Raw genomic sequence first — 18,625 nt, forward strand, 5'->3', positions numbered from 1 at the left:
TTTGTTATCACAATCTCACAATGTCATTTAAAATTATTAGAAGAGCAACCTGGTAGAGCTATAATTCACACCCAAGCTTTTTTATCGATTACGTAGTCCTTTATACTAAAATAGGACTTTTCTATAAGCTTACGTTGAATACAAACTTTGAACTTTTTAAGAGACATCTCCAAGATAGCTTAGTGGGTAAGGCTTCGGCTTTCCGAATTTTCGGACATTTTGAGTTTATTAATTTAGAAAATTTCATTCAGTCTTTTAAATCAGATATGAAACAAACTTATAAAGCAAGAAATTTAAGCGAGAAAGTAATAATATTTCTAATGGTAGAATCTAAAGATCTTAAGAATATTATCTACAACATCACAAGGTAAGCGAACTGGCTTCCGAACAGGTGGTAGAGCCACTACAAACAGACAGAGTTGACGTTTCAAAAGTGGTTATATTAGGGCTACTTGAGATAAATGAATTTTGTTGGTAATTTTTAAATCATTGTATTTTGTAATCAAGTTAAGAATGTATTCATTCAAGGGTCCATTCAAAATTACTATGCCGATGTTCCTAACACTTGACATATTTGCTCACGTGACCTGACGCTATATTTGTTTAATTATGCACTGGCTTGAGCTGTTTGAGCCTTAACAAATAAAATTCGTTATTAAAATAGTCGAAGCGGTGATAACACAGTGGGTAGGATTTCGACTTCACTTTCGGGGGCCGAGTTCGAGTCCCAGAACTCTTAACTTTGCGAAGTTATGTGCGTTTATGCAATTCAAATATCACTTGCTTCAACGGTAAAGGAAAACATCGTGAAGTAACCTCCATGCCTGAGAGTTCTCCATAACGTTCTCAAAGATGTGTGAAGTCCACCAATCTGGACGGGGCCAGTGTGGTGGACTACAGCTTTAACCTCTTTTCATTGTCGGAGAAGACCCGTGCCCTGTACTGGGCCGATAATGAGTTCATATGAGGATCGCTGATAGCCACATGTAATTCAATTAAAGTTTTATTAACTTAAATATTGCTGATTCCGAAATTGTAATTGTATTTATTTTTCATAAAAACAGGTAGCGGCGAGTGCGCGCCTCCCGCTCACATGACCACCGCCGGCAACGTGGTGGCCAACAACTCGACGGTGGCCACCACCGCCGGCGTCACCGTCAGCAGCAACGGCGGCGTCATATGCAGCGCGCGCACGCCTCGCGACGAGCGACACGTAAAGCACGAGCCGCACCACCAGCCCTGCCACCACCACCACACGGTAAGCGACGGTCACTGTGTAATTTGTTCTCTTTAACTCTCAGCCACAGTCTATAGACAAAAATCTATCTAGATGCGCCGCAGTAAAAATGATTAAGGTCATCAAATATTTTTTGAAAACTATCCGGGTTACTTAACGCCATAAAACATGGCGGTTTCATGGCGTTAGGTATCGACAAATTATTTATTTGGAATGCGTCCCAAATTCTCTCGTCTCTGTCAGGGAACGTCGTCTAAAAAACTAAATAAAAATAGCAGTCACGGGACGCCTGGCAGATATGAAACATCTATAACTTATATATTAAGTATGTTATATATTTATATATATTATTTATATTTTATATTTATATATTACCTATATTTATTTAAATTATATGTATTTGTATCTATACATTTTGGTTTTTATGTATGTATTACAACACGGTTGGCACTATCCCAATCTCTTGCTTCCTTTCTACAAAGGTTGCCTGTAAAAGATTGCTTGCAGCAATAAGACCGCTTTTGCATGTCTACATTGTTTACTGTATACTCCTTAATGTTACTTTTCCTGTTTGTTATACGTGCAATAAAGTGTTTCTTCTTCATCTTCTAACTTAAAAGTAATCGACACAATGTGTGGAACGATGTGAGGCTACCGCGACATTGGCATGGGGCAGAAGCAGTCAATCTGTTTTATTAAATCCATGTGAAGTCACTTCCATGATAGTTAGGCCCATAGCTTGCTAGATATACCTAACAAGTGTGATGGAATAAATAAAAACAAACATAATAAAAAGAGATTTTCGCTATGTATGTGTGTTTTTATTATCTTCTTAACATTTTCAAATTAAACTTTACACTAAAAAGTATCGAAAGGACAAGTAAAAAAAACGTGTGAGCCGTGACGGGACGCCTGGCAGATGTGAAATATCGAAATTGTTTTCTGTCAGTTACTGCAGATATTTATTAATGAAAAGATAAAGCATTACAAATTTGTTTCACAAAAAAAAAATTCACAACCAAATGGATGGAATGGACCACTCCTTTTTGTAAGTCGTTTAATAATGATTGTTTTATTACAAAATTAATATTTATTTTTATTGTTACATACGAAATTCAATCATATAGCGTGGCAAAGCGTCGCCACGGCCTGTGTCGCCACGCCAAAAATCAGGTTTACCCTACACCTATAGATGTTTGATATAAAAAAAAAAATACAACCAAATCGATAACCACTCCTTTTGTAAGTCGGTTAATAATGTCTGTTTTGTGTATTACAAAATTAATATTCATTTTTATTGTTAAATATACTACGACAATACACACATCGCCATCTAGCCCCAAAGTAAGCGTAGCTTGTGTTATGGGCACTAAGGTGACTGATGAAAATTTTATGAATAACATACATAAATACTTATAATATACATATAAACACCCTGACACTGAAAAACATTCATGTTCATCACACTAACATTTTCCAGTTGTGGGAATCGAACCCACGGCCTTGGACTCAGAAAGCAGGGTCGCTGCCCACTGCACCAGTCGGCCGTCACACACGAAATACAAAAACTCAAATCATACAGGCCGTGGCGAAGCAACTTCGCGCCAATAAACAGATTTACCCTCCGCCTATAAGATGTTTCACATCAAAAAAAAAATTGATTCGAGGTCCTGCACGAATAACGTAAGACTTCCTTCTTCATCTACATTCACAGTAAGGTTGTTCTGTCCATTCTCAACTCTGTAATTCCTTCCGGCAGCAGCAGCACTTGCAGCAGGCGGCGCCGCAGCAGGCCGTGCCGCAGGTCGCGCCGCAGCCGCAGCAGCACGTGCGGCCGGCGCCTGCGCCCGCGCAGACCACGCCGCAGAGCCAGAAGAAGCGGCTGCTTGCGCTCGCGCAGCAGGAGGCGCAGGCAAAGCAAGAGCACCACGACCACGCCGCCGCGAACTACAATGTATGGAATCATTTATTGAATTCACAACGGTGAAATAATTACAAATACCAATCTTATCTGATTCATATAAAGTACAGTCTTCTGTAGCAATTGATGCAAAATATAAAATGGTTGAACCCACAAGTGGGGAGTATGGAGCATTAACTTGGTCTGTGCATCAGTAAGAGCAAGACCAAGTTAATGATGTCCGCTTCGGAAATCTGCTCGAAACCACCAATATACCATCCGTAGACATCCTAGAGGATAACATCCAGCGACGTGCACTTCATATATACACAAAAGCACTGCAAATGTATATAACTCGTATTAGAGGGGAATTTTTCGATTTTATGTCATGTACCTGCTTTATGCATACCCTGGTCAGAAACCACTGATTACATCTATTTAGGCTACCAAATATGCAACGATGGTAGTTGTGTGTCGGAGATAAAACTAAGCTGCGCGATGAATGTGAGCGCGCCTTTCACACCACAAGTTAGTGGCGCGTACGGGGCTTTCGACCAGAGTGCCAAGTGTGACTTATCCTACCGACGTTTAATTATTCGATCGCGTGGAAGTTAACTACGACTTACATTATATGGGTAGCCTGGTGGATAGGATAGCGGGTACACTTTTGGCTTTACGACTATATACCTTTGCCTTTTTCTTGCCCAAAAAAAAACCGAAACCAGCTCCAACTTTTCTGCAGGGCATAATGCAGGAAGATAGCAAATGGAAAAATCTTTTATTAGATCTATGAAATAAAACCGTTAGGTAGGCAGTTCTTTTGTGTATGTATGAAGAGCTCGCTACTGCAAGCACCAGCTGCTCATCGATGTGCCGCCAATCTGACGTCGACAAAACCTCGTGGACTCCAGCGTGGAAACACGGTTGATAAACGAGCGTGAAAATTTCCCGGCGCCAGGCGTTAGTGATATCACTAACAGAACAAACTATCAAGTGACAGCCGCTTTCAAATAAATAAATAAATAAATAATAAATCAATCGAATGAGTGTCTCACGCGTTAATAAGGGGGGGATAGTTCAACAATCTGTGAACCTACAGTTTATTTGTTGCAGAGCGGTTCAACGGTGCGCCAGACTAACGACTATCAGTGCAACCAGTACGTGCCGACGCAGCATAACAAGAGGGATAGTGTAAGACGACATTTTTTTTAAACTTATTTGGGGCAATAATCAAAAGAAAACATTCCAAGTTGTGTGTGTACACATACTTTGGGTTTGTTTTGTTTAGTTTAGAACAAAACTTGTTATTACTTATATTTATTACCTGTTTTGTGTACCTAATAACAATTAATAAATAAATATATATATATATATATAATTAATTGACAGTCACATGTTATATATATACTACTATACTCATTTAAGGCTTAGCGATACTGAATACTTTAAAAACAATATCAAACGCAGACGAAGTCGCGGGCAACAGCTAGTATATATATATATTTGTTTAATAGACTGCGTATGAACTGTGCCATGAGAAAAACAAACCGACGCATTGCGGTTTATTGTTAAATGAGGCCCATGATATAACCTTGAATTATGACTTGACTGTACGATATTAACGATTACAAAAAGCCATCCCAGACCCGTCTAAGGGAATATGCGTACAGCCTTTCTATAAGTTTTTGCCGTATTTCGAAGTAGAAATTACGATTATTTATTCGCAGTACGTTGTAGTTCTTAATGATTGTAAGAGAGGACACTGGTTTGTTTGTCGGTCGATTTAGTGGAAAATAATTATTTGCAGGAACATCTATGCATTTAAATCGATGATCGGTTCACATTTATCATAATTTCATAATAAGTAGGAATAATTAATTAGTAAGGATGTCTATTCCACCTTACTGTGAAGGAAGTGTAAGAAAGTCAGCGAGGTTGGAACTGATGATTGGCAATCTTAGATTGTCGTAAGGAGATAGTTGTTATACACCACCGGAAAGATGATTCAAAAAGAACAAAAAAATACTGCGATAGATGTAGAACCAAATGCGAACCAAAGGATGCCTTTGCGATCTCTGCCATTTTTCGGTAACCTTAGGATTCAGTCGGAAGTTTCGAGCTAGAACAGCTTCTGATGGCAGTTGTCATCATCCATTGACATCAGCCATTTTTTCAATCCATTACCGTCCCACTGCAGGGCACGGGTCTCCCACAGTGGGAAGGCTTTAGGCCGTAGTCCACCACGCTGGCCCAGTGCGGATTGGTGGAATTCACACCCCTTTGAGAACATAACTCTCAGGCATACAGATTTCCTCACAATGTTTTCCTTTACCGTAGAAGCAAGTGTAATTTAACATGAAACGCACATATAACTTAGAAAAGTTCGAAAGTAAAGCCGAAGTCCTAACCACTGTTTGATGCAATATTGCTTCGAAACTACCCACTTACAATTTAAAATTAATTTATTGTGCGCTCGAACATGCAATTTCATATAATATCAAACTTTTTGTAAATTAGCCTGTGAGTTCCATTTAAGTGGAAATTCCTTTGTGTTACAATAAATATCTTAAGCCAGAACGATTGGGCTATAACCGCTTCACAAGAAAACACAACAATGTCGTTGTGAGAAATAAAATGGTCCGGCCTACATTTACAGAGCGGCGGCTGTCGTGAGTACTTGCCCGTGAGCGCGGCCGTGAGCGGCGTGAGCGTGAGCGGCGTAAGCGGTATGGGCGTGAGCGTGAACGTGGGCCCGCCCGCCGCCCACAAGCACGCCCACGCGTGGCACCCGCACGCGCACCCGCACGCACATCCGCACGCGCATCCACACTACAAGTAAGTGTACATCTATAGTCGGCTCTCGTCAGAGTCGTGTCGTACTGTTGACTCTGGCACTTAGTTAAGATAGAAAAACTCGCTAAGCAAGCACTAGAAATAACTTATTTATTAATTTAAAACTATTCTTCAATTACTGACTGACTAAATTCAAACTTAAACTTACTATTGTACGAGTCTAGGTACGGTACGATACAGACCTATAAAACATCTTTCGGCAATTTGTGCTTAGGGGGTTATCTTTTTGTTGAGCCGGGCCGAGAAGCGGAAACCAAGTCCGTAGCTGCGCAGCTTTTCTGCTTATACCAGAACGAATGATTGGTTATCGAAATTAGACTGCCTTATAAAAGAGACATATTGCCGATTCGACTTCTTTGTTTCGCAAATCTATAAAAGTATTCAAGAAATATGTTGGCTATTATTTTCGGGATGTAAGATGTACGAAGACTGCAAGAGTGAGACAAGCGGAACGATGGTATCAAAATACTACGGTGTCAAAAATGCTTGGAGAGAGTTATTATCTTTTTATAGATTTGTGTGTGGTGTTGACGGCCGAGTGGCGCAGTGGGCAGTGACCCTGCTTTCTGATTCCAAGGCCGTGGTTCGATTCCCACAACTGGAAAATGTTTTGTGTGATGAACATGAATGTTTTTCAGTGTCTGGGTGTTTATCTGTACATTATAAGTATTTATGTTTATTATATTCATAAAAAAAATATTCATCAGCTATCTCAGTACCCATAACCCAAGATACGCTTACTTTGGGGCTAGATGGCGATGTGTGTATTGTCGTAGTATATTTATTTATTTATTTATTTATGTGGTTAAATACCTCTGTTGTGTTCCTATCTAGCAAGGGAGGGCGTACGTGTACGTCAGTGAAACAAGCCAGCCATTAGCACACTGATTAGTATATTATAAACGTAGGCGGGCGTCGCGGGTCGCAGTCCGCACACATAGGTATATCTATATAACATCTTCATAATGATCTATGGCTCCGAAACACATAGTTCCAAGAGTCCATGGACAATGGTAACCCAAGCTGCTGGAATTGCAATCCCTTTTGATTTTTTGCTTTCTAACAGCAGGCTCTGGTAATCCTCATAACTTTAGGTTTCAAGTTAATTTTTAAAAGGTCCCTTCTTTATGGATATTTGTGTGACTTTGTGTTTTAATTTCAGGAGTACTAGTGGTGTGACGGGCGTCGGCGGGGTGGGTGCCGTGACGAGTGGTGTCAGCGGCGTGACGGGGGTTTCGGGTGGTGGCGTGCTGTCGCCGGGCGGTGTGTCCCCGGGGTACCTCCCGGCTCCATTATACGTGCCCACCTACCACTACCACACGTGAGTATAAGACGTCTGATTTCGCGGTCGCAGTGTATGCGTGTGTAGCTGTATAGACATTGATGCGGCCAAGCTGCTGCGTTATAAAGATGTGCTTGAAGCGTCATATTAAGCAATGTTCCATTTTTCCGGCTAGATGGGAGACCTTTACGAAAGACCGCTCACATTGGCGGCGCTTAGTGAACACGAACGTGACCAAATTTGAGTTGAGACGACTTAAGGAGCTTGATGCTAAACGCGATGAGCTAAAGGCCCGACCACCAGCGGCCGTATCATGTAACTACATTGCTGTGTGTTGACGAGGTTATGCGAGTCATCTAGGAGCTCCCCAGTGGCGCTCTCAGCCGGAATCCGAAACAGTCGCTGTGACCGAATACGGTTAGGATTGATTGATTGAGACATTGATTCCAAATATTCCTTATTAGCGCGGTGATGGCGCATTGGGTAGGAGTCCGAATTCACCTTCGAGTACGTATCTAAACACGCACCTCTAACTTTTCTAAGTTATGTGTGTTTTAAGTAATTAACACCGTGAGGAAACCTGCATGCCTGAGAGTTCTACATAACATTCTCAAAGGTGTGTGGAGGCCAGTGTGGTGGACTAGGGCCTTAACCCCTTCTCATTGTGGGAGGAGAGACCCGTGCTCTGTAGTGGGCTGATGTGTTGATGATGATGACTCCTTATTATATAGTGTGTCTAAACGATACTCTATGTCCCGTTCTCGAAAAAGTCCTGCCGCCAAGCGATTTAGTCTGTGATTTAGCCAAGCCAAGCGCTTTTGTCGGTTTTGTACCGCAACGCGCACACGCACGGTACAGCGCTAAGGCCGCCTTTTGTATTCTACTTCTGTCTTTGTGTTTCTATTGTTTTTTTATTTTCCTTACTTCATTGTGGTGTACAAATAAAGAGTTAAATAAATAAATAAAACCGACGGACAAATGGAACGCAAAATCGCGTTTCTCGGTAGGGTGGTAATTAGTAGTGAGGTACTACAACACAACAAGCATCAACTCTAGTCAACTTTGCTACACCGGTGAACCACACAATTCTCATCAAAGTGTAAATGTTAATATTCGCAGCGGCGGCGTGAGCGGCGTCGGCGGTGTGGGTGCTCCGCCCCCAGCGCACCACGGCAGCGGCGCGCGCCTGCCCGGCTACCTGCAGCCCTACTCGCCCACCTACCTGGTCCCGCAGCACCACCAGCAACACCTGTGGTACACCGACTGAGTACCGCCACAGCTGCCACCGGCGGACCCATGGGGCGACGGGTCCCTGCCAGCGGACAGATCATGGGCCGATGGCTGTCTACCGGCAGATAGATCGTGGCCGGATGGCGCTCTAACAGTAGATAGATTGTGGGCCCAAGGGTCATTACCGGAAGCGAGGCCGTCTTTAGCAGCCCGAGGATTAATGGGTGATATGTCACTAACGCCGCTAGGAGTTATGGCTGATGTGACTTTACCGCAGCGAGTAATGATGGGTGAAGTGCCATTGCCACCATCAAGGCTGTTGGGTGATATATCACTGCACCGTGAAGCAGATATAGCATTTCCGACGCGTGGACAATTGTTGAATGTGACATTACCAGAACAACCAAGTTTAACTAACAATAGGTCTGTAACAGAAGCAAGACCACTGACTGACGTATCGTTACCAGGAAGAGGAGTAATGGGTGAAAGATCACAGCGAGGAATGTTGCCTGTAATTGCACTAACACGGCGTGGTTTGGCCGATGTGACATTGCCTAACATGTCATTACCACAACAAGTTTCTTTGCCTGATGTTACATCACAACGGTCGATATTGGCTGATATATCTTCAGCAACTCTGGGAGCATCGCCCAATATCTCATTTACAACTCGAGCTGCATTCGCCGATGCTTCATTACCGTCGCGAGAAACGTTGGCTGATATGTCATTTACCAGGTTACCAGGACCGTGGAACGAAGTGGCACTGCCTACGACAGGAAACTGGATGGACATGTCATTTCCATCAAGACCTTTGGCCGATACGTCATTACCTCCGGCTGGATTATAGTTCTGCGTCACAAACATTATCCTGTTCCGCAACCAAGTAAAATTATGTAATTTTATCTAGATATAAGTTGCTAATATCCATCGCAAAAACAATACATATGACAATTTTGATAGTGCCCATCACAAGATCTGTCTGCTGGTAGTGAGAATACAATTTCGATAATTATATTACGAAAAAACGACATTGAAAATAGAAAACAATCGTTGGGATGTGAAAAGTGCATCAATTTGGAAGTGAAATATAGACGTTTCTAGAATATAAGAGCACAGGTTTTTTATGTAACGCACACACTCGCTGTTTTTATCGACGAGCGGGGCCTTGATTATATGGTTGGATATATAAACCCCGGGGCGTCTGTAAGGACGGACGAGTGGCCCTTTGAGGAACCAAAATCGACCGTTTCTATTCACACTGCAATTTTTTTATTCAAAACTGTGGCTAGTGTGTTATGCTCGCGTGTTTAATACGCAGTTCCTTGTGTGTAACTGTTGCTCGTATGACTCTTGTAGGGGTGAACAGACCGAGCGGTAAACTGCGAGAGCATCCCCGAGCACTTCCCCACGGAATATTATCCATGTAGAGTTGTAAATAGATAGAAAACAATTCTACGTATAGTACTATATAAATATTAGTTTGACGCTCGGTCTGAGTTGATCGCATGTTACGAAACGAGCAACAAACAAATTTCCAGGATCCTTATAACATATATAAGACAACCATAATTTGCGTCGCCAAAATTCGACCACGGATGTAACATTCTAACCATGACTCATTCTTGTCCACAATTTGTGGCATACAAATTGAATAAGTAAGTGTCAAAAGTTAAGTCACAAAATGTATTTCCTGCATTCAATGTTATAGGAATTAGGTGTTGTATTGTAAAATATGGGGATGCACAGTTAATGTTGTGTTAAATAGGTTATAAAGATAGAAAATTAGGGCATATATTCGGTGGCGTGAATTTTTGAGGATGGCTGCTTAGTGGCAATCTTGGTCAAAATTATAGGTAATAATAATTATAATAAATCCTATACTTTAATAGATGAAGAAAAAAAAAAACTTATAGTAGGCAGTGCTTTTTGCATATATTGTTTGCACGTCACTGCTTATACTACAGCTCGGTTTGGCATATGCGATCAACGTTAAATGTTGAACAATTTCTGTACAAATTAGATGTGAATTTAGTTTTCGCGTGCACGCGAGTCGCGAGTTTTAATTCGTGTTAGTATTTCAGAGTGGTTTTTTCTTAAATTAATGAATCATTTATAATATATTTGGTGTAGCGAACGGACATGCTCGCATTCTAATTTCTATAATAGGTTTAATCATGCATTAATATGTTTTAATTTTTAATTAATTGAACCGAGTGTTTATTTTCACATTAATTAATCGTATACGCGAAGTATGCTCTAGGTGTAATAAATAATAAATATATTAACGAAAACTTTATTTTACATGTATAAATATTGATTGTAAATTTAATTACTAAGATAATTTGGCGAGAAAGCTAAGCAAGTAGGAGAGTTGCATTTACTAATGTTTTATTCGTAGACTAGAGTTTCTACCAAATCGATAAAATGGGAGTTTTAATATTAGGCGGCGCGTGTTGAGTCGATTGTACTGAAGCGTAAACCCTGGGGAGCGCGGTGTGTATAATTTTGTAGGTTTTGTTTTAGTTTTTACGTGACGGTGATTTTGTCAATTAAATTTGTTTATTTCTAATAGTGTAGAGGTATGAGAATAACTAAGTATAGGAAAGAGTCTCTTCGTGAAATGTACCCTCTTAGACGCCGTGGTGTGTCTTACGAGGGTTGTAAGACCCGAGTTTTTCCTGATTCGGGTAAACTTGGGAATTACTGATTTCTAAATTAGCTCCGGTCTAGCCTGGTTAAATATCTACAGCGTGACGAGAAATCTGTCACGTGTTTATCTAATATCCTGCCTTATAAGTATTTCACGATTCCAGCTTAGAATTAATCTTCAAGTTACTATCAAGTGTTACTAACCTTAACATATATTTACTTCAGACCTGCTGCCTACAGGTCAGGTTTGGTACCAATTTAATATATTAAAGTAATCTAATACAGCAGTGCAAGAGTTTTCGTTAGATTGATTTACTTTAAACACATACCTCATGGCAGTTTTATAAAATTAAATAAAAAACACATCAAATGGATTCGATTCATTTATTAACTATACTGATTTATATAAAGGAATGTTTAAAACGTGTAGATGTAGGCACAAGACCCAGACTTGAGTTTTCGTTGAGCAAACGAAATTCTTGTCTATTACATTGACCTTGAGAGATTCTCTTATATACTCGTATGTTATTCTTATAGTAGAAGTTCGCTTTAGGTATGAGATTTATCGATGTTTTTTATGTTACGTTCCATATCATGTAGTCGGTAGTCTGTTGTAATCACACAAACAAAAAAGAATACGCTGTGTTTATATTATTACCTATTTAATCGTATTAACTGGAGTTTGTAGATATAATTAAACGTGTAGGTTGCGGTGGCGGACTTGTATAGATTGTAGATTCAATATTATACGAAATAAAAAAAATATGGTTATATAAGAGTTTTATAAAATATATAGTACTGAAATAAACAAATAGGTTTATGGAAATATAATATTGTGTGTAATAATGAATGTATATTCACGTTAGATAGAGCGAAATTGTTAAATAGTTGTTCTTTACTCGATGAAGTTTAAATGCAATTTACTTTATGACTGCAATTTTAGTTATGTTTAAGTGACTGTTCGTAGTGACTGCAATATTATCCAATGTCACACTAGTGTCTAAATCAAATTGTCAGGTGTGTCTATGCAATTATTTTCTGTCGCTGTAACTGACTCACTGTGTATAGTAATTTCTGTGCCTTTACAGTGCACTAACGCAAATGAGATATCGATTCAAAGGGAATTGGATCTGCAACATCAATGGTTAAAAGAACGAAAAGGCTTAACCTAAGGTGTGTCTATGCTAAAATTGTTGCGAAAAAACACTAGTGTGTATTCATAATGCACTAGTGACAACGATCGCGATATATTTTCTAAGACACACACCTGGGAGCTACTTACAGTAGACGCTAATGTTACTTCATATGTTTGAATTTTCCGCTTGTCACTAATTGTTTAGTAACACGCGTTGAACGCTTATATATTTTTCTAGAGAAATATATTACGCTGTGTATAGACGCCTTTGTGTTTGTTCACAGTGATCTAGCAACAGACAGCGCTATTTTTTACATAGACACACTTGCGACTTGTAGACACTATTGTGCTACTAAATATGTATAATATTGCCACGTTTAACTGTGAACAGACAGTAATTGTTTAGTGACACGGACATTGAACGCTGGTTATATGTTTGCCTAGATAAATATAAAATAATTTGTTCTACGCCTAGGTATTCCCATTATGTAAATATAACAGGTCCACTTTTAATTATTTCGTTTTAATGTTTTTTTGTTTTGAAATTTAATTTGTGATTTATTATGCGATTTTTATCCATAGTTATATTTTGTATATGTAAGTGTACAAGTAATTATTTCTACTACGGGTACAGTCGGTGTCAGGTTTACCTTCCAATTAACTGAAATGTAATTCAACCACTTAGTTTTTTTTAGAAAGCATGTAGAAAAGTATTTTTCATAATAATTTCCCTATACATTCATTCCCTTAATGACACTTACTAATATACTGCTCTTTTTCGTATTTTTGCCTAAAGCCAAACATTTAAATTGAACAAAAACTAATTTGATTTAATCTGACTGTACATGATATCATTATTTCATCTTTCTATACCTATTAAAATATTTTATTACCTTATTGTAAGTAAAAAAAAACCCATGAGAAAAAAATGGTACTTTTTCTTGGCATTCACATAGTAAATATAACAACCATTTTGTTGACTTACATTTTTGTTTTCCGAAGCATTCCGAAGCCTATTGTACAAGTAAATAAGATTCGCTCGCTCGCGGTGTTATGTCGATTTAATAGATTTGCTTATTAGTTTAAGAGTTCTTAATCGCATTATTTGGATTTAAAATATTCGATCATTTATATCATGTCGAGGTATTTAGGCCCAATCCAGACTATGTTTATGATCTTGGACGTCCTAATTCGCTATGACATCAAATCGCACGTATGGCAAACGTGAACACGCGCGAAACAGTTATTTTACGGAAGTAAAATCAAGTTGCTAAAGTTAAAATTTCGGACTTGCACCTTAACGTTTCGTTTTGTGCTAACCATTTGAAGAACGTGCGTGAAGTCATGACGTTAGAACTTCGTCTAGCCCCTTTATATTGTGACGACTGTACTTTGGGTTGTTCCTTGTAATGATTCTCCAAAGGAAAAAAATATCCAAACAAAAGTTAACTTTTTCCTTTAAATGACAACAATAATAATGTCACTATTTTAAGTTTTAATGTGTTTAGTACACTAGCTTTGATGCCTGACAATTAATTATTTTTTTAGTATAGTTTCATTCGTTTGTAGATTGTTTTTTTCGTAGTTTTAACGTTTTACTGTTTACGTTTTTAGTTTCACGAGCATTGTGTTATGTATTAGTGAATTACCGTCGTAAAATTAACGATAGTTTCTCTTCTGCCTAAATGAATCACTCATGTATGTTACAGTTTCAATTTTCATTTCGGACCAATCAAATGACAGTAAATTGTAAAGCTGACCAATGAGCTGATTAAAGATAAATCTAACATTGCAAGTAAAAACGATCCTTGCTGCAATGCAGTAAAGCGCAGTTTAGCTCGTGCGGATTTATAATAAGCAAGCTAGTTATATAAAATTGGCTACCGAACAAATCTTAATATTTTTCTCATCTAACCCACTAGAGTTCTGTAAAAACAGAACCCAGAACATAGTGCAAAACAGTTGTATAAAGACAACTAAATTATTATTTATATTTTATTATCTTTTATTTATATAAATAAAGTAAATGATAGTAAGTATCAAAGAAAGAGGAGTTCTGAGCCCTCAGCCCGAGTTTTCGTACCTAAACACGATATTCATAAACAATATATCTGTATACACGGTCAGCCCTTGGTTTTCAAAGCATACACTGGCATTATTATCTATACATTTTTCGTTATTTTCGTAGGTAATTTTATCCTAATCTAATCCTAATCTAATACAATGCTCAGGGTCATATTTGGGATTACGGGATGCATCTTTTATAACCAAAACCTTTTATTTCATTTGATTTGAATATTCAGTAAACAGTATACACTTCATACTCAATAGTTTAAGGATACGCTTGCGCAATCAAGACCGAAAGGTAGTCCTATAAACTCTTACCTTATTAAAACCTCATTGATTTATGGCACAACACAGTTATTGTACAATAATGACTTAATAGAGACCCTTGCTTGCGTCCTTGTAACGACCGGCATTTTTTTAAAAGTGTCTAGTGCTGAAAATTGTACTCAGTTGGTACAGAAACTCGCAATAAAACCAAAAATTTAATTGAAAGTACCTATTAACTAAATCAATTTAAATATTTAACAATGCAATACATTAAGTATAAACGAAATATTGTTTATAATTTCGGGCAATAAAAATTGAGTCACGATAAATTTAATGACGTAGAACGTCCAAGTGATTTTTTTTCTTTTAAAAAATAAGTTTTAGTTAACATAAGTATCACATACTTTAAAATAATATTTATTATATAATACAGTCGGGTAAATAATTCTAAGAAGATGCATCCCATAATAATGTGACGCGAACAAGAATTACTGTATTTAGTAGCGAGATTCCTCTTAGAAGAGTTTAGTCATTGATCTCTCAATATTATAATACCTATTACTCATACTCTGCTCCTCCACACCTTGGCGTGATTCGCTTATTCTTTATTTTTTCTCATTGCGAAATACTATATTTGACTAGACGATTTTTTTTAAATTTGCAATGAGGTTAATACACAGGGTTAAATAAAAGATACTAGAAAGCTCTCGGCTTTGTAGTTCCTATAATTAGAACTAACAAATTGTGTTCAGACTTTTCAAAATCTATTATTAATTAATTTCATAAAAAAAAAATTATAAATCATGTTATTTGTGTAGAGTAACATTACGATGGCGGAATCGGGTTAGTGACCGCTATAGAGTCTTGGTTCGCGCTGCTGCCGATGTTACATTACAGAGTAGTGACAAGTAGAGTAAGTATGAAAAAAAATTGAATATTTATTTATTCCATACACAATTGTTCTAAAAACAGGGTAGAAATAAATTTGTATTTTGTATTTAACCCTGTGTTTAAAAAGTTATATAAAAAAATAAATAATAATTTTAGTTATATAAATTACTACCTGCTTTAATCTCTCGGAGGAAAGAAAACCTGTACCCAACTAAAAAATAATTTTTCGCAGTATATAATAACAACGTATCTAATATTTGGTTTATTTGATAACTTTTGTTTATCAAGCAATCCACACTTTTTTATCATTATTTTTACAGTAGGTTTTGAACTGTCAAAGTCAAATATCTTATTTCGCTTAATTTTTATATAATTAGTAGCAGTTTCACTTTGGATTTTTATATGGGGTTTATTTTTAAGCGCAATAACATAAAAGGAATGTTAACGTAATATAATGTTTTTTTTTTCTTTCTTTCCTAGTTGTTAAGGATTAGAAGATATTGGTTGTTTAATACGTGTTTCTATTTCATGACTGCCTTACTGTTATATGCCTTACCTAATATTGCATAAGTTATCAAACGGGGGGGTTGCTTACTGAGTGCCACGTGTGAGATATTCTACCTACGTTTGCTTATTCGATCCAGCGGAAGGTATCGAATGAGCGCCATTTTGTTATAATACGGACCGGTGCTGTCAGTAGATGCCACTTTTCTATAACATATTAATCGTAACTAACTTTGACTCGATAAGTATATCACACTTGGCACTCTGATGTCCTGGTATTTTCGCAAACCGTCTTATATAGTAAATTAATTAAAAATACCTTGTTCATTATACTGTTTAAGTGTTGTTAGAATCGCAATATACCAAGTTACGGATTCTATTAACGATACAAATCAATTATAGGTAAATTTGGATTCGATCGTTATACGAATTCTAATATTCAATAGTCAACACATTATTTCTGACAGGTTTGTGAATCTCTGTCAAAAAATAATTCTTAGTCTTAAAAAAAATTGTATTAATGAACCGGATATAACAAAAAAGCTACATGTCCCTATTTTCTGTGATTTTATTCGATCTTTTTATAAAAAAAACAATACTGATTGTAAATTTGGGTTGTTGCAATAAATTTTTTGAAAAAATGCGTACAGCAGAAATCAACTACACGAGCCTCTGTACATGACGACATTCAACGCGATGCAGTGATTTATTTAACAGTAAATTATTTATTTTCTTTATTATTTGAAAATACTATATAATGTTACTTATTTTTTGTTTATACCAACTCTTCAATCAGCAGAAGATCACTTTAATTTAAGGTTTCACGCCCCTCTGTTTCACTAATTTCAAAAAACAAAATTAAATGCTAACTTTATTTAAGCCTCACAAGTTTAACCTTTGGGCTGTCTCTGAGTCAGTAAGTTAGTTATACGAAATAACGTGACACTTTATTGTGTATGTAACTGGTCGTTTCTGGAACTTACACTGTGTTGTTTTATTAACTTCAACTTTGTATCTATAGTGTAATTTAAAGTGTGCAATTAAGTTTTACAACAAAACTTATTTTAGACAACTCGCGAACAAGTCGTCATGTCCAAAGCCTCTACAATGCCCCGATGTATGTATATTTAGTTTTAGTTGTTTTAATAAGTTTCACCCTACCCTCTCACCCCTCACCTCATTGATGTTAAACGTTGATAATTATTGTAAGGGTACTTGACAATGTTAATTTTTTTTATTATTTAGTAAACCCAAAATCTCTCCATGATTATAGAAGTTATAGTTAGAAATTTTAAAAGAATACGTATTTTTGCTTCTACTCGTACCTAAAGTAAAATAACGGGACTAAAAACTGGCTTAATTATTCACTATACTGTATTAACATTGTGAGGATTGCATTATTTTTAGTCTAGATATTTTTTTTTTAGTTATTATATTGTCATTTGAAGTAACTATTTCCTAAATCGTACAAAGATTATGGCGTAAACAGAACGGACGTCTTTAATCATTATTGACGTTTCTGCCTAATATTATCAAAACTATAAAGCTTTATTCTCAGTTATTATTATGTTGTAGGTACATTAGAAAATGTATTGCCTTTTTTCTTGCAAATAATTCATGATTAGCCAAGTACCCGATTATGTTATAGCGACCGATGTAATGTACAAATACCTATCGCTATCAGTAAGTTGTATAATTATTCTCAATGTATATTCAAACGCTAGGTTTTCTTATTATTGATAGTTTAAGTTTGTTTATCACATCCCCGAACGCACATTTGGGTTATAGTTATTATCGATTTCCACTGTGATTGTATGAAACTACTATATAATTTTGCGCCGGTGAAACTGTTATAGGCTTACGTTTTCTTTATGATTTCTTGTAATTTGTATCTGTACGTACTTCTGTACAAGCTGAAAGCTAATTATATACAATAATGGGTATTTTTATGTTTTAGTTTAGTTTATAGGCGCTTGTGTTCGCAAGCGGTTGGAACCATTAACATAATATTTGGTGATCAGGGGATTAATAGCACTGATATGTTGCTTAAGGTTTTTTTTTTCTTCATTTATAATCACATAGTTATTATGAGAGAATTGTAAATAAACATCCAGATACCCCTTTTTATTTTACTTTTATTTTTCGCACCCCGTTTCCTTTTGTTTCTTTGAGTTTTAGTTTTATTTTGTTGATGTGTGGTCCCATCTTAGTGAATTTTCAAGTTTAAGCAAATTCTTTTGCACCACTGTGGTCCTAATACTAAATAGATAAGGTAATACAGTCCCAACAGCGTAACTTAATCGATAGATAATATACAATAATATAGTCTTTTTTTTTTGTTTTTAATCACCACTGAACACAATTCATGCTATTTAAAACACGTAAGTTAACCATATATAATAAATACTATTTAATATATAATTTATGCAGTAGAATATATGCCACCCTCACTGGTTAAGTTACGCATTCATGGGTGCCTCTATCAAATTAAGATACTCTTTGACATCAAAAGATTTTTATTAAAATAAGTTAGCACATATTTTAGTACTTTAATAGGACCATGGTAATCTCAGACTAAAGTAAAAATATCATAAACCGGAATACAAAGGA

The 18,625-nt window shown here is 36.9% G+C and overlaps 1 protein-coding gene across 4 annotated transcripts in view; it reads left to right on the plus strand.

Moving 5' to 3' along the window:
* LOC120625139 (homeodomain-interacting protein kinase 2) overlaps window positions 1-18,140 on the plus strand; it is a 183,613-nt gene extending 165,473 nt beyond the window's left edge. For 3 of the 4 annotated variants that reach the window (XM_039892097.1, XM_039892100.1, XM_039892098.1), the window contains exons 19-24: window positions 1,065-1,258; window positions 2,997-3,191; window positions 4,251-4,328; window positions 5,794-5,972; window positions 7,153-7,311; window positions 8,392-18,140. In XM_039892097.1, the coding sequence (XP_039748031.1) occupies window positions 1,065-1,258; window positions 2,997-3,191; window positions 4,251-4,328; window positions 5,794-5,972; window positions 7,153-7,311; window positions 8,392-8,539 (953 nt within the window). In that variant the 3' untranslated portion in view covers window positions 8,540-18,140. The remainder of the gene's footprint in view (window positions 1-1,064; window positions 1,259-2,996; window positions 3,192-4,250; window positions 4,329-5,793; window positions 5,973-7,152; window positions 7,312-8,391) is intronic. The other variant, XM_039892099.1, reaches the window with a different exon arrangement.
* Window positions 18,141-18,625: the final 485 nt, after the last annotated feature.

Source organism: Pararge aegeria, chromosome 7 (assembly GCF_905163445.1).
Source record: "Pararge aegeria chromosome 7, ilParAegt1.1, whole genome shotgun sequence".
Classification (NCBI taxonomy): domain Eukaryota; kingdom Metazoa; phylum Arthropoda; class Insecta; order Lepidoptera; family Nymphalidae; genus Pararge; species Pararge aegeria.